The sequence below is a fragment of the Lissotriton vulgaris genome, chromosome 10 (assembly GCF_964263255.1).
Source record: "Lissotriton vulgaris chromosome 10, aLisVul1.2, whole genome shotgun sequence".
In the NCBI taxonomy this organism is placed as follows: domain Eukaryota; kingdom Metazoa; phylum Chordata; class Amphibia; order Caudata; family Salamandridae; genus Lissotriton; species Lissotriton vulgaris.
The window spans coordinates 609867241-609887734 of record NC_141698.1 but is presented as its reverse complement, the minus strand read 5'-3'; the positions used below and the strand labels follow the sequence as shown (position 1 = coordinate 609887734).

The window sequence follows — 20494 nt, the reverse complement described above, 5'->3', positions numbered from 1 at the left end:
ATTTCAGAAAACCATTGAACACTGAACTATTTTACCTAACCTTTAATTTATGTCAGAACAAAGAGTGATAGCAGAATATTGAGCACGGTCACATACCTTCCCCACTTGGATTCTAACCTTCGTGCCTATCATCATGCTATATTGTTTATTCCTTCTGACCCTAAGCGCTTTACAAACTCCTTAATAAATAAATAAATAAAATATCCTCTGGTGTACTATAAATACACCATAGAGACTCCTGGCTTCTATGTGGCACATTTTGAAGCTAAGATCAAACAACATGACATAAACAATTTGGAATTTACTTGTACTTTCCAACTCAAGTGATCATTCAAGCTGTCCAGTTTCTTGCTCTCAAAGTATTTTATTGAATTTGTCCACACATGATCACAGAAGATCACTATTCCCTTTAATCTATTGTTCATAAAAGACATAGAGTGAACAATTTCTTATTTATTTGTTGACAAATCCTGTGTTCCTCAAGAGGTTTATTCTTCATACTATTCACCATACACCCGAAAGATCTGAAAGAGAAAGAATACCAGAATTCAGTGCTGCACACTGGAATAAAATTTTGATGACCGCGAAGTAAAGTGCACACAGCAGTAAACAATCTCAACTTGGGCCCATTATCTGAATCTTGAGGTGTAGTTAGTGCTCAGTCTTACGCTATCATTTATTTAATGTGGTCCACATTGTAAAGTCAGCTGAGCCTCAGGTCAACTGCAAAGGTTTACATCGGTATACAGTCAAAATATCGAGTCAAAAATATAGAATTGCAGTAATATCGAAGTCAAAATATAGAATGGACAAAATATCGAATGGACAGAATAAAGTCAACAAAAATATCGAATTTGAGGTAAGTAAGTTAATATCGATTTACATAAATATAGAAAGTCAAAATATCGAAGTATATATTATAGGTTTTAGATATATCGATTTTTTAATAATATCGAATTTTTTTAAAGTGTTTTTTAAGTTAGTATATGTGTGAAAAGTGTATATTTATTTTATAATTTATTTTAAGTAATGAATTTTATGGTATTTATTTTTTGCGTAGTTTAATTCTGTAGCGGGTTGTGTGTTTTTAGGGGAATAGGGTGGGAAGTAATTTAATTATAATTAATTAAATATTGTAATTTATTTATTGGTATTTATTTTGAATTAATTGTTAATTAATCTTTAATTGGTAATTAATTAGATTATAATTGGTAATTTATTTTACTTAATGTTTTAATTGATAATTATGTTAATTTTATTAATTTATTTTCTGTAGCGGGTTGTGGGTTTATAGGGAAATAGGGTGGGAAGTAATGCAATTATAATTAATTAAATGTTTTAATGTATTTATTGGTATTTATCTTGATTCAATTGTTAATTAATTTTTAATTGGTAATTAATTAAATTATAATTGGTAATTAATTTTTATTAATTGATTAAATGATAATTATGTTAATTTTATTAATTTATTTTCTGTAACAGGTTGTGGGTTTATAGGGGAATAGGGTGGGAAGTAACTTAATTGTAATTAATTAAATTTTTTAATTTATTTATTGGTATTTATTTTGAATTAATTGTTAATTATTTTTCAATTGCTAATTAATTAATTGGTAATTCATTTGTATTAATAGGTAATGATTTTTAATAATTAATTTTTATTTGTATTTTTAATTGATTAAGTATTATATTATATTAAATTGGTAAATTAATTTGTAATTGGTACAAATATTTCATTTTTTTTTTTAAGTATTTACTTTCCCTACTGTTGCACTCACTGGAGTGGGAATAGTAATTTTCACCCCTACGCTATCCAACGCTTTCCCTACTGTTGCACTCTCTGGAGTGGGAGTACTAATTTTTACCTTTATGCTATCCAATGCTTTCCCTACTGTTGCAGTCTCTGGGAATAGTAATTTTTACCCCTAAGCTATCCAACGTTTTCCCTACTGTTGCACTCACTGGAGTGGGAATAGTAATTTTTACCCCTACGCTATCCAACGCTTTCTCTACTGTTGCACTGCTCTGGAGTGGGAATAGTAATATTTACCCCTACGCTTTCCAACACTTTCCCTACTGTTGCACTCACTGGAGTGGTAATAGTAATTTTTGCCCCTACGCTATCCAACGCTTTACCTACTGTTGCAATCTCTGGAGTGGGAATAGTAATTTTTACTCCTACGCTATCCAACGCTTTCCCTACTGTTGCACTCTCTGGAGTGGGAATAGTAATTTTTGCCCCTACACTATCCAATGCTTTCCCTACTGTTGCTCTCACAGGAGTGGGAATAGTAATTTTTGCCCCTACGCTATCCAACGCTTTCCCTACTGTTGCACTCACTGGAGTGGGAATAGTAATTTTTACCCCTACGCTATCCTACGGTAAAGATATTGTATATTTTTGTCTTAATACTATGTTATATATATATATATATATATATATATATATATATATATATATATATATATATATATATATATATATATATATATATATATATATATATATATATATATATATATATATATGTTTTAAACAATATATATATATATGTTTTAAACAATATATATATATATTTTTATAATTTAAATCAATTATTTAATAATTTTAAGGTTATCTAAGTATTTGTTAAGTATGTGTTAGTTAATTATTTTTAATATTTTATTAATTTCAAATTATTTTTAAGATATTTTAATAAAATCGATATTTTGACTAACTATATTTTTTTAAACAATATTTTTGATTTGATATGTTTGTACTTACCTGTTTGTAGATAGGAATTCAATATTTTTGTATTCGATGTTTTAACTTCGATATTTGTGTAATTCCATATTATTGTTATCGATATTATGTCAGTGATCCGTTTACATCGGCCTTTGAGCAATGTGTGGGTCAGATCCAAGGAGTTGTCTTCAACCATAAGAGGGTATCAACGTGGGCCACATGAGAGGAGGCATTTCAAAATCTTACAATAGCCACTTGCTAGTTTATCGATTCCCTTTAATATAATTTGTATGTAAATGTATCTTTTGAGGCTGTTCTGAAAACTTGGTGTGACTAGATAAAATATATTATCAGTGATTTGTCAGAGATCAACCATTAAATACTTTGGTTTGATCAATTTGTTAATGCAGATGTGATCATGGCCATGGGCAAATGTACAAATATTGGGTACCATTAGTTAAAACACTGACCACGGAGATGAACAGATTAGGTATTTCTATATATAGCGTATTTATCCTAAAATAGAAATGATACATTTTGTAAAACACTGTGAGGCATATTTACAAGCCCCTATCACCAGAGAAGTGTCACTTTTCAGGACGTTGTAGATGGGATAGGGGCTTTGCCTGATTTACACTTTTTCATTTAATGTGACTGAACACTGCCTTGTAAATACGGCACCCTTTCACGCTAAGTATAGCGGGTGGGCAATGGGTGCTGCGGTGGGTATTCCGCTTCAATACCCATTGATTTTGACGCTGCCCCCTATTTACAAGGAAAGCGTAAATTGGAGCCAGCGCCAAAATTAAGGCGAGGGAAAACCAGGTCTTAACATGGCGAAACGAGGAGAAATGCTTTATTTCTCTTCGTGGTTGCCTTTTCTATGTGTGCTGCATTGTGCAGCACACATAGAAACAAAAAACACCATGAATGATTGTTAAGTGCAGGAAGGTGTCCCTTCCTGCACAAAAACATTACGATTTGCAAGTTCTATGTGTGCTGCACAATGCAGCACAATTAGAAGTTTTAAATCGCCATTTGAGATTGCTTATGTGGAGCAAGGGACACCTTCCTGCACTTAACAATCATTCCCTCAAAGCAGGCACCCTTGCACTATGGTGCAAGGGTGCATGCGTTGGTTGGGTTGGCCTCTTGTTTTTGCATGCGTTGGCGCTAGGCAGCTTAATTTAGCACCAGCGCTAGGGAAAACGCAGCAATGTGGGGTATCTTTGTAAATACGGCTCATCCATGTGTTTTCGGAATAACGGAGCGTGTCGTTGGCAATTTGTGCTTAGCGCCACGCTCCGCCATTCCCTTATATATATGCCCCTATCGGTTAAAGTAGATACAGAATTTGGGGGCTGTAAAAGGATGATTACACAAGTCCACACTTTGTGGCTCTGACATACGAGGAGTCTTAGTATCTTTCCCAAAATCAATATTTTCTCATATGACTGTTACATCTAAATAACTGACCTTGTGTGTTACTGAAACTATTGGCCTTACTTACAACAAAATGATGCAGCGCGGGGCCACAAGCCATTTTGCTGCACCGAGCTGCATCATTTTAAAAGCACAGGGTTGCATCATATTTACAACAATATGATGCATCCCTGTGCTTTTCCCAGCGCTGGTGCACAATTGGTTGCCATGCCCCAACGCAGGCACCCTTGCACCATGGTGCAAGGTTGCCTGGTTGTGGAGATTATTGTTTTTGTGCAGGAAGGGACACCTTCCTGTGCAAAAACTCAGAAGAGGCTTTTTCCTCTTCTGTGTGTGCTGCAGAATGCAGCGAAATTGGAAAAACAAGGAGAAATAAAAGTATTTCTCCTCGTTGCGCCTTCTTACTCCTCCCCTGGGGAGGCTGGGAGGTGTAGGATTCTGATGCATTCCCAGGTTTAAGAAATGTTGTAAATCTGGGAATGCTGCAGAATCCATGGGTGTTGCCTGGGAACAGAAACAGCAAGACCCATGGCACGCCCTTTTCTCACAAAGTGATGCATGAAAAAAGACCATATTTACAAGGCCTTGAAAAGACACGCGGGGCAGCACATTGCGTTGCCAGTGCGTCAAAAAAAGCGAAGCACCGGTTGCGTAAGGGGCTTGTAAATAAGCCCCAATACGTTTATATGTAACTGAAAGGTTAGTAGTGTAAGGTCAAGGCTTTCTAGTTGCTTAGACCATTTAATAGAACTTTTAAAAAGTTCCAAGCTTTTCGCCCACTTTGTCTCCATTGCACTTATTATTATGATGAGTTTGAAAGGTCATAAAAGTGAAATGTAGCAAAGCAGGAGGAATTTCAAGCAATGTGGGTGGCTTGCTCTCACGTGCGCTTGGAGACACGATGTTGTACTTTGTTTTGGGACATGAGGACCTAGGCTCAAATCCTGGTCTTGGCATTTCTAAATATCTGAAATGTGATTTAATTATTTAGGTCTCCTGGTGTACATCATCGTGTTTAGTCATCTAGAACGCCTCCTAAATATGCAGCACTCTGTTGCTACCTAGTTAGGGTTCCAATCTAAAAATACACATACAACATCAAATATTGGCTATTTCTAAATAGTTTCAGCTTTCCTATCTTGTTTTTTTTAGAACAGTGTATAAAAGTTTGATACTTTCCAGAGGTGTTTCATAAATGTATTATTTGGTACACTCCATCACATTAAGAATAAACCCTTCTTGCACTTACCTCGTAAATCCAGTCGGTGTAGGCGGAGACCCGGGTGAATACCGTCGGCTTCTGATAAGTGTTGCAAAAAGGCACCACTGCGTAGCTCGCTATCCCGTGAACTTGCCACATACCGTTAACAAAGCAGCTCAGAGGTCCGCCTGAATCACCCTGAAGAAAGGAAAGAGAAACTGGTAACTTATTCTTCTAGTCTTAAAAAAAATGTGGCAGTTTAATTCTATGAACATGATCGCCGGTGACGTCATATCTTAAATAAAAGCTCACCTGTTGATGCTGCATGTTTCATCAGCAGACCTTAAAGCATCAACATTGGAAAGATTCACACATTTAATGTAAATTGCTTTAAGTAAGATTCACCCAATCCCATTTAGGACTTGCCGCTCGCCAGTTTCATGTAATTCAAAAATATAAACATTGAAAACTATTAACAATTACTTAGATAAACGGCTTTTTAGTCAGTCCCTGTTATCCACTCTTCTGTTGAAATGTCATTCACATTTGGCTCCTAGCCACAACAACCCATGCCATTGGCTGGTTTGCATTTAGCTTGCTCGCATGTGCACATACACAGAAAAAACATAGGGGCATATTTACTCTAAAATGTCAGAGTGTGGTGTTACGCCAAATTTGGCAATGCCATGCTGCGACATTTTTAAACACAGGGATGCGCTGAATGCACAATATTACAGTGCACCTCTGCGTTTCCCCTAGCGCTGGCGCAAAAAAGCTGCCAGCGCCAGCACAGCTACTCTTGTGCAATGTTGCAAGGGTGCCTGCGCAGCAGGGGCGTTTGTTTATATGCACATAAACAATCAATAATAGAGATTTGCTATTTCTATGTGTGCTGCATAATGCATAATGCATCAGGTTCTAGAGAGAAGAAGATACTTGCAAGTGCGAATGTGTCATCTATTGCAGAAATACAGCTGGTGGGCATGGCTGAATCTGCCCATTCATCATATTCAACTGCGGAGGGAACCTTTTTGGAGGAAGAGGGAGCAGAGGCAACTAATGATCCATTCCAGGTGTAAACTCTACCATTTAGTAGTCAGCCCACCCCCTCCCCAATTGCTGCAGTACCTTCTGCATCTATTGATACATCAGGGAAATCCAAAGATTAGCCTCTGTTTCAAAGATTTACTCCCAAAATAGGCCCAGGGCAGATGGAAACTGTCCTAAGCTCGCAAAAACCACCAACATTGACCCAGATTCAGGCAATACTGATATCAGACTTACCAGAAGCAGGACGGTTGTTAAGAGCCACAGGACTGGCATGCACACCCGAAGCAATACATATAGGTCAAGGTGCAGCTCAAGACAAGCTACAAGTACAATATCAAAACGAAATAATAGAGGAGACATCACTGGGACCGGACAATGTAGAGCTCCACCTAGATTCGGCTTCTGAGACATTGTGACCATTACTGTAAGTGATTTTAATGGAGATTTGGGGGCTGAAAATACAGCAAGCGATTTACACAGCAACGGTTAATCAAAGATTGTCTAGAATTGAGACTAGCTTGATACAATTGCCTAAACGTCTCTTGGAGCCTGAACAAAGAATCTCTGATCTTGAAGATCACTTTCAAATAATGGATAAGAACATTTTACCAGAATTAAAGAAACTGCAACAGATAGAAACTAAAATGAAGATTTGGAAAATCATTCGCGACACAGTAATTTAAGGTTTATTGGTATTCCAGAAGGAAGTGAGTCGCAGGGGGAGAGTCAGAACGTCCCCAAGTTGGTGAATTCTCTCATTAAGAAATTGATATTGCCAAACGTACCAAATGATTTATCCATTATGAGAGCACATAGGGTCCCCGCCCTGCACTCTGCAGATGCGAAATATTCACGGACGATATTAGTTAATTTTCCAGACTTCCACATTAAAGAACAGATTTTGGCTACAGTGACCCATCAAACATCATTTGTCATTTCTGATAAGGTTCATATGAGGATATTTCCAGATCTGGCTGCAGTGACAGCCAGGCGCAACAAGGCATTCCAAGGTCTGATTCAAGAATTTAAATGCCTGGGAGGGCAAGCCTCTGTGGCACAACAACCCAAACTCAAAGTGCTGTTAAAGGGCCACTTCCATGTTTTCTCTTCAGTAGAAGAAGCACATGTCTTTTTATCAAACTTATCTCAAGAATAACTGTAAAATGTAGGAGAGTTCTTTTGGTTCTTGTAGTGTATTTACATAATCTCTGATTGCAGATGCATGAGTTTTTCTTTCTTTATTTCTATATAATTTTGGTGGGAGGGTAATGTCTTGGGGATAGGTGCGTTACCACGGTACCACTGGGCGGAGGGATGGTGAAGGGCTGGCAGGTGAGGGGTCCTCTAGAGCTGGAAAGGAGGAGTGGTGAGAATTGGGGGCATGAGGTTGGGGTTGGGCTCAGCGGCGTCACTAGGGGGGTGCGGGGTGCTTACCGCACCGGGTGACACCATTTGATGGGGTGACACCGTGCAGTCCCACCCAGTATCATGCATTAGGTGTGTGACAGTCACGCATTTTAAAAACTCGTGCTGACTTGTGTGCCAGCTATGCTGCTCCCGGGCGCTGCAGGCTCACTTGCCAGCAGCTGGCTCAGATTGTTAATAAACAGTTAAATCTCTCTGGCTCTGAGAGTCAGTGAGGTGCTACAATGTTAGAATCTGCGTCGGACTGCCCTGGCTAGATTTAATGCCGTGGCGCGGTTTTGGCGCCGTGGGGGATTATAATCGGATGTGACCTCACGTTTTGCTGCCTGAACACAGGAAGTGAGGTCCCTGGTCGTCAGAAGCGGCGGGGGACTCGAGATAGACAGTGAGTTGAGCTGCTGCCTCAGCTGGTGGTAATCATGGCTCCCGTGGATCGTGTCGCAACGGCAGGTACTGGTAACACACTAGCATTCTTAAAACCTACGGCTGGTTAGGATCAAGGTAGTGTGACGGTTCGTTGTTTGTTGTTATTAATTGTTGATATGGAGAGTAAGTGGAAAGAGAAAGGTCAGGTTAAGTCTAGAAGGTCCTAGGAAAGGTGTAGAAGCAGAGAGAAATGGGAAAATAATTTTTTTAATGAGAAGGAACGGATACAGCTTGGTGCTATTACAGGCTGGCCGTGAAGAAAGGCACTAGAGCTCTATAGTTAAAGATTCGTTTATTAAGTACCTGTTAGAAATGTTTAGCATTAAGGAAAGGGAAGGAAATGTTGAACTTTAAGGGGAGGATAATGGTGAGGGGGAGGGGCTAGAATTCATGTTATCACAGTGTTAGCGTGACAGGGTGTACGGCTAAAGCTAAGGGTAATGTAATGGAATCATTGATTGCTTCAAGATATAGCTGCCTTTTTCATAAATAAAAGTATTGAGGGGCTTCCCATTCCTATGCCATACAAGACCAGTCACGCTGTTTATTGTCGGATGTGACCCCCCAGGTGCCAGCTGAGCCAGGGGCGTAGTTGCCATAGTCCAGCCAGTGCAGCTGTACAGTTGGCGCTGGGGCCCAAAAGAGGGTAGGGGCCCTCGCCTTCCTGCGCGAGCTGCTGTTTACGAGCACTCAATTCACTTTGCCGTTGGGCGTCTTCTGTCTGTATTCTCTGTCCGTGGCTCTGCAGAAGGGCCTGAATTTCAGCTTCTTGTTTGTTTTTCTAAGGGCTCGAAGATGGCGCATTGCCGTCACTGACAGGCTCAGCCGGATGGGAGGAGCAGTTGTATCTCATAATGCAGGGCCACTTTGCCTCAGGAGTAAACTGCCTGGCTAGTTGATTGTAAGTGCCTGCTGAAAGTTTGTATAAAATTAAAATAATCATTAGAAGTGGCAGAGATGAATTGAGCAAAAACTCCGTCCAGCCAGTAAGCCTATCTTAAGAGTCTTGTTACTCTGATCCCTGTGGCCTGTCGGGAGAGGTCAGAGATGTACATTGGGCAGCGGTGCAAAGCCTACCACTAGCCAAGGAGTAGTTCTGTCTCACCTCATGCTATTTATTGGCTGTATCATACTGCCTCCTATGGGGTGCTTAAATTTCAGTGTAAGAGGGACTATACTATGTCACAAAAGCACACTGAATCATCACCCATAGGATTCTTTATCATGTCTGCAGACTGTGCAGGCAGCCACACCCATACACTGCGTCATCACATATAGCATTCTTTATTTCATACATGCATACTATGCAGAATGCCACTCACATCATTCTCGCATATAACATTCTATATTTCATACATTATTATTTCAAACCTGCATCCTATACAGAAAGTCACACACGTACATATATATGTTCACGCATACACATAAGCACACCATCCACCTGCTTAAAACAAAACAAGCGTTGGCAAAGCCAGTACTTCTGGCTTTAATGTGGAAATACATGGAAACAGACTGCCACGCACTAAGCTCTGGTTAATCCCTGCTGGAAAGTCAGAACGTGTATGTGTACAATGAGTCATGCTGTATATTCGCAAACTGTATTTTATGAGGTTTGATGATAGCTGTGTTACTTTTCTCACAAAGATAGTTTATTTCACTTGTGTAACTTGTACTTTCGTATAACTATGTTTGAATAGGTGCATGCTCGGGTACGGGGGCTCGTCGGGCGCGGGTTGGGAGCTCATGTTAAACCGGCCAGGCCAGCGGGGAAGCTCACCTAATTTTGCCGTTTGCACCTTAAGTAAAGAGCCTGCATCGGGCTGCCTGCCTTTGAATTCTGCCTTTGCCGGGGACGGTGTTTCCCTAATCCTGCTCCCTTACAAACCGCAAACGCCGCCTTGTGTATCCCAGCACGGGTCTCTTACCCCCAGAATTGTTTTCCGGCTCCAGGGGTAAGTCGTGAGGGGGTGACACCATGAGTTACCGCACTGGGTGACACCAACCCCAGTGACGCTGGTTGGGCTTGCAAACAAAAAGTGAACAGGGCAAGACCAAGTGTTTAAAAATACAGGTTAGGTTGAACAGGTAAAAAACAGTGAGAGAGAGGACGCAATGCTGCGGGAACAGCTGATATATGTCTATGCTATAGAGAATGCATGGGATGTCACAGCACATTAAAATAATTTCATGTAATGTGAATGATCTCCTTAATCCACGTAAAAGCAGTGCTCTTTTTAAATGGCTAGTATCATTAGCCCCTAAAGTATTTGTTTTGCAAGAAACTCACTCTAGCACCAATGTTCCTAAGATTAGCCTGCCAAAGAAATACAAACTTGAATACTTCTCATTGGAAACTGCAATGGTCCGGGAAGTTGGGATATTATTATCAAATAAGATTGACTGGCAGGTTAAGGAAGTAATAAGGGATACGTGGTGGGAGATGGGTATGGATTAAGGTGAACATTGAAGAAACAGAGCTACATTTGGTGAATTACTAAGGCCCCATTGATGATGATATCGCAGCACTGGAACAAATTTATGATATAGCAATGAAAACAGAAGGTGTCTTAACTATTGGGTGATTTTAATTTAATTCAAATTCAAATTCAAAATTCCTTTATTCGACTGTATGCAATGCAGTCATAAAAGTACAATAAAAAACATATATATACATTACAATGTTAAAAAGACATTTCATCAAAAGCGAGAAATCACAAGAGAGCATATAATTTCTAAAACAAATATAAATATACTGTTTGTCTAAAACATATTACCGGGGGAGGGATGATTCAAATAGCGGTTAACCTTCCATACTTTTTCTAAATTTCAGGGCTGTTTTTAGGAAGTTACATAGAAACAAGGTGCTTTCACAGTGTAGCATTTGAAGATAAAGTAATGCAGGCCTTATTTGCACAAAGTTCAATTGTTTAAAAAGGGGTTTTAAAAACAGTTTTCGTGGTATCATGTAGTAGGAGCATATAAATAAGAAGTGAGCAAGATCTTGCAGAGACTTACTGTCGCAGCCGCAAGCTGGCAACACTTGTCCCCTGTGGGCCCCACTGGGAACAGCTAGCATCAAATGAAATAAGTCAAAACGAAATCTGGACAACAGGAAACGCTCATATCTAGAGATGGGCCAGGATAGGTAGGGTTCAATTTGCACGCAAGATTTTGTTAAAACATGCCTCCTCACACTACCTTTATTGAGCTCCAACTCTTCCCTAGCTAGCTGTCGATTCAACAGGAAAGTGTCCTTCACATAAGTTACATCATGTTTGGATACTTGCTGTGGTACTAGGAAAAGTTCCAACCGACCCAGTTCATGAAGACAGCTTCTGATATATTTTAACCAGGGTATCTTGAATTTCCCTTCCCAGTTGAGTGCTTTGAGAAGGATATTTTGGGTAAATGGTATATCATCATTCAACCAGCAGTTTAACCAACACAACAAGGGGTTTACAGCAATTTTGTCCCCTAGGTAAGGCATACCTAATTCCTCGTGAATAGAGAAATTAGCTGTGCCTTTAGGTAGACATAATACTTGTTTTAGGAAATTGTTTTCAATTGTTACAAGGTCACCCACAGGGACAAAGCCCCAAATTTCACTCCCGTAACAGGCCACAGCTGTGCTTTTAGCTTGGTACAGTTTCATCAGAGCAACCGCTGGTGTGTTTCCCATTTTACGCGCAAAATCAGTTATTGCAGCATTAGTCCTTGCTGTTTCTCCCTTTTTCCTCCTTACTGCAGGACCCCAAGTGAGTTTGTGGTCAAACAATACACCAAGGTATGAGAAAGTCTTTGTTATTGGTATGTTTTCCCCATTGACAGAGAAGGGATAAGACTTTTTTGAACCAGATCCTATCTTCATAACAAATGATTTAGTATTGTTGATGCTCAGGCCCCGTGATTTCATGAATAGGAAAAAAGAATCAAGTAATATTTGAAGGCCCAGTGCAGTTCTGGAGATAAGGACAGCATCGTCTGCATAGAGCACAACAGGTACGGCCTTTCTCCCTATGTTTGGATAGTCAGTTTTTGTTTTTAAAAGATGCTCCTCGAGACCATTAATATATAAATTAAAAAGAAATGGCGCTAAAATACAGCCCTGCCTAACCCCCCGATTTATCTTGAAGTCTCTAGTAACTTTCAAGTCTTTGGTAGTCTTTGCTCGCCTGTCACTATGGAGGTCGGCTAAAAAGTTAACCAAGTTCTTCTCGACCCCCATTTTGAATAGGACATCCCAGAGCTTATTTCTATCAACACCATCAAAGGCCGATGAAAGGTCCATAAAGGCCATATATACAGTTCCATTTCTGGCCAAAGTATACTTGCCACTGATTAAGTATAGATTCAGGCATTGAGTTATTGTTGAGTGCCCTGGTCTGAACCCGTATTGAACGGGGGACATTACATTGTTATTTTTAGCCCACAAGGTCAGACTATTTACAATTATTCCTCCCACTACTTTGGCAACTGAGTTTATCAGGGAGATGGGCCTGTAACATGCTGCATTGTTTCTGTCACCCTTCTTGTAGACGGGTACTATGGTTGAGACCCCCAGGACTTTGGGCTCCCGATTGCAACACCAGCATTGACAACCGCGGTAAGGATTGGGGCCCAAAGTAAGATATTTGATTTTAATAAATCTGGAGGAAGGCCATCTGGGCCCGGGGCCTTCTTACTGGTTAAGCCACGGATCCCCTTTTCGACTTCTTCAACTGTGAATTGCAGGGGAGTTTCTTCTGTGAATTTAATTTCTTGTTTCATCTGTGGTTCATCGCTCTTGAAGATTAAACTAAAATGGGAGACCCACTCATTCTCGGGTATATTAGTTCCAAGGCTGGAAGTATTGGGGTCATCAAACATCGGCTTGTTAATTATGCTCCAAAACTTAGAGCTATTACCCAGAGTTGATGGGTCAAGCAAAGACTCCCAGATGTTTGCTTTTATATCCTTTATACAGGATGCCAAGGTAGATTTATATTCAGATCGCAAGATTTTAATATGTGCCTAATCCCTTGGCTTTTTCTTGAGAGCCATTTTCAAGTTTCGACTAGCTGCCGAACAAGCGTGGTCAAACCATCTTGGCTGATAAACAGTTGGGCCTTTTATTGGAACAGATAGCAGTTGGTCAATCCTTTGAACTACAACAGCAAAAGCAGATAAGATAGTTTCAGGTGGTGTGGACTCAGAGACACAAAGATTAAGTTCCTGTTTGCAACTCGTTTTAACAGACTTATACAAAGTATCACTATTTATCATGGACCATTTCAAACGACGATTTCCGTTGATCAACTTTAAAGCACCCGTGTCTTTATGGTTTTTCCGTAGTTCAAAAAGACCCTCTCCTAGTTCAATTGAGATTGGGTTGTGGTCACTAAAGATGCTTTCATGTATTTTGAAATTTAAGGTTAAATTTGCCAGGTCAACAGAAAGAAGAATATGGTCTATGAACGAGCCGTGCTCGGAGCCTTTATAAGTTGGTACTTCAAAAATGAAGGAGTCATCTTTCAGGGACATAGCGACACTCAGGTTCAGGTCATCTATTAGATTATTCACATTGGTACCTCGCGGGCAGTGAGCAAAATGAAGTCCTGACTTGTTCCCACATCCCAAGGAGTCCAAGGTTGTCTCGGTCGGGTTTCCACAGATATGCGCGTTGAAATCACCGGTGATTATTTTATTCCGTGGCAATTTTACCAGTTCATCTCGCAAGTAATTGTGGAGCTTGATGATGTTGCACTCTCCTGATGATGTTACTGAATTATAAAAGTTGACCAAGGTTAGTGCTTTTCTACCCTTCCTAAGCTCCATGACCTGAATGTTCCTGTTTTCCAATTGTTTGGTTTTGACCTGGGAGATGAGGGAGAGGCTGAGGAATGTTGCCAAGCCCCCCTTTGATCTGCCACTGGGCGATGGAATTGCTGGGACAAAGAAACTCTGAAACCCCTCAATAAAGACATTATTATCTATGAGCCATGTTTCCTGAAAACATAGTATAGCAAATTTCCTTATAAATTTCACCCACGTCTGGTCCCTTACTTTTGCGGCCAGTCCTGCAATGTTCCATGACAAGATTTTTTTAGTGTTAAGTACATCATGATCAGTCGATGGCTCTTGAGTCGTGTTAGTAAACGGGTACGGGTTTTGATTAAGTCGGCTTGTTACGGCTGCTGGTTGATTACTAGTGCTGTGTAGCAGGTTATGGGCTATAGTGGGAGAAAAGCTACCTAATTCGAGAGTGGAGAGAGTAGGTGCTACTTGTAGGGAAAGATTCTCAAGGAAAGGTGTTAAGGGCTCTATTGTATTGATAACTGGTGCCACTCTTAAGAGGGCTAAAGTACTTGTTGGATTATCAGTACTTATTATATTAGTTTGTTCCGCACAATTTGAGAGGTCAGGTAAAGTACTAGGGGGCAGGACAGATGTCAGTCAATCCACCTCATCCAAATAGTCATGGGAATACAGGGCATCATATCTGTTTGATGTCGGAACCCCAAATTGATTGTGATTCAGGTAGGGATATGCCTGTTCTCGTGTATATGTATATGATGCGGGTTCCATTCTCTCATACGTTGTTGGAGGGGGATGGTTATATGTTCTACCTTCCCAGGATTGTGCATGTCTTTGTTGTTCAAAGTCTAAGAGCGTCGCCTGACTAGGGGCGAGAGGAGGTGCCCATGATTGAAGATGGGCTTGGGGCTCCAAAGACCCCTCGTAGCCATGATAAGGTTGAGGATTTTTACTTTGGCCGTTTGTGTTATAGGGGTAAAAATAGCTTAAACCCATTGTGCGGATCAGGCTATTTGTCGAGGGACTCCTCCAGTAAATGATGAATTTCGCCACTCGTCTGTCTTTAAAATTAACTACAATGCAGTCTCCCTCTGTTGATTTAAATCTTGAGCCCACCCAATCTACTCTCTTCACATGAGAAATGTACCCATTTATATGAGAGGGAAGTGGCCTATGTGTGGTTAACCATTGCATGACCTTATTTTTTAGTTCCGCGTAGGTCTCCCCCCTGTTATCAGCCAGCTTGGGGACCCCAATCATGACAATTGTGTATGCATTAGATTCAGGTGGAAGGTTTATATGGAAAGGTCTTTTTACTGTCGTCGGTTTAGGCAGATTTTTCCCTACTGTCTTAATGGGAATATTCGGCGTTAATAATGTGGGGTGTCTCAATGACTCCACATTTGCTATAACTGATTCTGGAGGGTGACCCTCAGCAGCCCATTCACTATCATCAGTTTCATCATGTACCTGAATAATTTGTGTGTTATTCACAGGCGTGGCTACTACCTGCGGTGGGTTGGAAGCTACTTGTGTGGTTGTTACTAAGTTGGAGGTAGCTGGGGATCCCTGTCGCTGAGGTGATGTCTGTTCGACAGTACTATTTGTTGTGTCTCTAGTGGTTTTCGCGGTTTTAGTATTATTAGCTTTGAGGGTTTTGCTTGCTGGAACAAAGATGGAAGTAGGATTAGGTATTTTTAGCATTTTAAGAATGCTAGAGGATACTTCATTTTGTGCTCTCTCGAATTTTCCTAGAGCCTTCTCTATGTTGATAACTCGTTTACTGATGGGCTGTAAGAGAGATTTAACCATAGATTCTATTTCACTCAGGAGGGATATTTTCATTGTGGATATCTGATCTATTTGCCTTGTCTGATCTTTAACCGAAATACTCTCAATATTATTCTTCTCATTTCGGAATGTATCCAGGTCTTGGGTGGGTATCAAAAGAGTCCCAGTTGTGGTTGGTGCAGAAGATTTCGCCTGTCTAAGTTTTTGCCACATGTCTTTAATTGAGTGTTTCGGTTTGACTATTGGGCAGTAGGTTTTCCTCAACAGGTGTTTTGTCTTTCGTTTTTTCTTATGATGCTGAGTTATACTTGTTGGATCATGAGTTATCGCGGGAGCAAGTTGAGTAGCAGGTGTTTGGCCCTCCACTAGTTGAACCTCTAGGTCTGGAGACGATGTATGCAGGCAGCTTATGTTGTTGCCATGGCTAGTCGATACCAGGGGACTACTCTCCATGGTGTTCCCTGCAGGGCATGTAAACAGGGGTTTCGGGGTATTGTCCTTAATATGCGACCCTGGCAAATCTGTTAACGACTGCATTAATAATAATTCCTGAGAGTTAATTGTGGCATCCAAAATATTTATGTTATCAGTAGTGTGCAAAGACAGGTTTGGAAAACACAGGTCTGGGGTCAAGGAAATTCGTCTCTCTGTGTCCTGGATGGCGTCCGCCACTACGCTAATAGTTTTTTGTAACATAAGGTCTATGGCAGTTATGGTAGGTAGTGGTGTGCTCACAGATTTTAATCTTGTTGTGGATCTCGTTGCCACCGGAGTTTTCCTAGCTTTGGTCATCCTATAGATGTAGACTTTTAACTGTGTACCGTATATCTAGTAAACGGGTTACCTTATTGCAGGGTGTCTTATGAGGAAGTATTAAGGGGGTGGCCCGTCCCGGCCACTTCAGGCCCCTGAGGGCCACAGAGGGCCCGCCCTTTGCCCGGGCTTCGCCCGGCGTCCCGCGAGACGGGTTCGATGGAAATTTAAAGCGCCACCTGTCGCTCGCTGATGACGCTGGACCCCAGTGAGGGCTGCTGGGTATTGTGGTTTTCAGCCCCTCGCCGGTCTCCTCCAGGCAGCCCCGCTGTAGTTGGAATCACGTGCGGTCGGCTGCTGGAGACTGGCGGGTGGGTCCAAGCTGTGACAAGGTTTTCGGGCAGCGCGATTTTGGCCAGACGGTTATGGTGCAGTACAAGAGGCACAAGTTAGTTCCATTCACAATCTGACAAAACAAAACTTCAATTGAAACCTAAATCGGCAAAGCTAATAAGTGCTATAAAAACAAATTTTGCATAACCAGAGAGGCTTCTCTCAGTTTACTTGCTATTCTAGATACAGAACAGCATCACGATTGGATTTTATTCTGGTACATTGTTGGCTAATGGTAAAACAGATATATTGGCTAATTCTTTTTCAGATCATTCAGTAGTTTCTTTTACATCACTTCATGAGATTGCTTCCAAAAACAAATGAAGATAGCAGTTTGATAAATCGTTATTGGAGGATGCCACTTGGCTAAGGGACATCAACGTTTTTTATTAAGGAATTTTTTCAACTTCATTTAAACACTGCTTCAATCTTCATGGTCTGGGTTTTATTTAAAGCTGCCTTCACGGGACAAGTTATTTCCTACAGAGCAAGGATAAGTAAACAGGGTAAGCAAATAGTCGAGGAGTTGCTGGCCGCTGCTAAACAAAAAGCTTCCGAAATTTACAGAAATTGGGGGATAAGGAATAAACAAAGCCAAAACAGAATTCTTTCATTTAATCTCAGTATTTCAGAGACCCCGACATGTTTACAGCGGATATCACCCGGTCCAATTAGATACCTTGGTATTCTCCTAACAAAGCACTATGCAGAGCTGTCCTTATTAAACTATAGAACTATGCTGGGGAAAGTAAAAAGACTACTAAATAAATGGACCCTATTCAATTTATCATTAATTGGACGTTTTTCCACGGTCAAAATGTCAGTACTCCCACTGTTTTTATTTCTTTTTAATAATCCCCCCTTGAAAATTCCTAACTCTTATTTTAAATAGCTGGATAAAATGATTCAGAATTTTGTTTGGAATAATAAACAACCCAGTATAAAATTAGCTACAGTGCAATTCGATATAGCTCAAGGGGGGTTAGTATTACCACATTTTGTGAAATATTATCAGGCCTCCCTGGTTAATTTGTTAACACAAGGTGAACCAAATTCAGTTTATGATAATTTTCTTTTGAATCATATTATAAAGGAGAGTGCAATTAAACTAACAATATTTTACAAGTGGCAAAGCCCCCCAAGAAAAACAGATATGAGGTTTTATTGGCCTTATTAGGGAGAATACAGTTGTTTTTAAAATCTGCTTACCATGCCCATTCCCCTATTCAAGACTGTGCAGCAGGAGTCTTGATGCTGTGTAAAGGGCTTTCACAATTTTGGCAAGAATTGGGTTTTGATCGACTTGGGACTTTTTATACTCTGGTTAGATGAATTACATGGGAAACAATACAGATGCAATTTGGTAACCAAAGAATGGCTTCGTGCTTAAATTTCAACCAGGTAGCAAATTTCGTAAAAAATAATTATGGTATCCTGAGTGAATCCGCACATCAGATTAAGGTGGTGGGTGTAGGCATAATATAATACCACCTGCTGCACCTGAGCACAAAAGGGGAAACATTTATTATGGGCAGGCTTCAGAAAATTCATTCCGAGACTGGCTGTAAATTCAATATAAAAGAGTGATCTCAGCTTAGTGAGATGATTCACAAAGTGCTGCAGGGCACCAATTTGAAGAGAATTTTTTTTCTAGATGGCTGGTGTATTATACACCATCGGGATTACATAAGATGTATCCAACAATATGTAACCAATGTTTTATATGTAAATATTAGGATGCAGGTGGCTGGCTACTTATATATTTTTTAGTGTAGTTATTTACAGCAATTCTGGAAAGACGTTTTTATAAGTATTACTCGATGAATGTCCATCACAATTGTTCCATCTTGTATGTTGGTTTTATTTGGTTCTTCTGGGGAGTCGAAATGCCTAAGAAAATATCAATAGTATTTTATACTCATATTTATGACAGTGGTAAGATCACTTATTTTAAAGACCTGGAGAACACATATACAGCCAACGATTGGTCACTGGATTAGTAAAATGTGCAGGACATACAGATTTGAGGAGGCTTATGCAAAGAGGATTAGTGCCACTCAAAGATTTGAAAGAAACAACAAAACACCAATGCTGATGCACAATGTATCACCTTACACCCAGTGCATTGAGCGAAACAACATCACAAGCAACTGCTTTTTCAGTTTGATTAAATCAAAATGTATTCGAAGGCTCACATGTATAAATCAAGAGAACATTACAAACGATTTAAGAGATAAAAAAACACCAAGCCCTTTATCCATAACCTCTTTTTGATATAGCAATCTTTCACCCATACAAACTTCTCTTTTACATGCCCTATGTACACCCCTCTCGGTCAGTCTGTTCAATCATGCATTCATTACATTCCCCTCACATACCAGCACACCCATACTCATACATCCTTTCAATATTTCATATATATATACAACTGCAACAATCAAATGTACAAAATATACAAAGTGGCCAAACAGAGGACAATTGACACTAATTTGTATACTTGATTGGCCATACAAAAAGGTTGAGGCGTTTCAAACCCCTCCACATACGGGGTTCTCTTCAGGACCCAAAAGCTTATTCTAAGTTGCGGGATCAGCCGATCCCTGCTGTGCTTTCACACCTCAAATACTCGTATACTCGTTTTAATTGGCTATATGTCAACGGCCGGAAGGTCAAGGTCACGTCTTTGATTTCAGAAGTGATTCCTGTGTTCAGTTGATTTTGGCCCGCTAAGCTCCCTGGCGGCCTGGGAAGACTGACAGTGTGCCGGAACAAAGCTTGTTTAAAAGGATAAACGAGAAACGAGTTGCACTGATGTTAAATGAAATGAAGACCCTGTGGGCCAAAATCAACTGAAAACAGGAGTCACTTCCGAAATCAAAGACGTGACCTTGACTATTTGATTGACTGGATCTTCTTTACACTGCACCTGTAGCCAGGGCTAAAACTGACAGATACATCTAGGATACCTACATCATGACCAAAGACACTAGGCAGGGGTGTTTGCTGTCCGCCTTTTATTCCTCCTGGCCACGAAGCCCCTGGCTATATGATTCAGAGTACAGGGACCCAATTGGGGGATTCTGGGACTGTGGAAGTTCAATCTAAATCTTTATATGCAGATGACATGCTCCTTTATGTCAGCGATATGGCTGCTGACCTGAGCACCAAAACTGATACTGTAGCCCAGTTTCATAGGCTCCCTGGTCTGCAATATAACCCCTCAAAGTAACAGGTCTTTCCTCTTCATGCCAAGAGTCTGGAATGACAGATAGTCCTGGAAGGGCATCTGCCACCTTAAGCCCCCAATATCTTCCATTACCTAGTCATTGGTATTTACCACTCTCAGGATGACTTGCTGGATGGGAACAAAGGCTGGGCACTGAGGTCCTTGAAAGCTCAGATCGCATTCTAGACATCGCTGCCACTCACAGAACCTGGCTGAGTGACAGTTGCGAAAATGATGATCCTCCTTTGTATATTGTATTATTTCGCAAACC

General features: G+C 40.4%; 1 protein-coding gene across 1 annotated transcript in view; it reads right to left on the bottom strand.

Moving 5' to 3' along the window:
• Positions 1-344: 344 nt before the first annotated feature.
• The window catches only part of LOC147688587 (elastase-1-like), a 181193-nt gene continuing 161043 nt past the window's right edge, over positions 345-20494 (bottom strand). The window contains exons 7-8 of the mRNA XM_086941446.1: positions 5415-5564; positions 345-524 (exon numbers count right to left, since the gene is read on the bottom strand). Of these exons, the coding sequence (XP_086797572.1) occupies positions 501-524; positions 5415-5564 (174 nt within the window). The 3' untranslated portion in view covers positions 345-500. The remainder of the gene's footprint in view (positions 525-5414; positions 5565-20494) is intronic.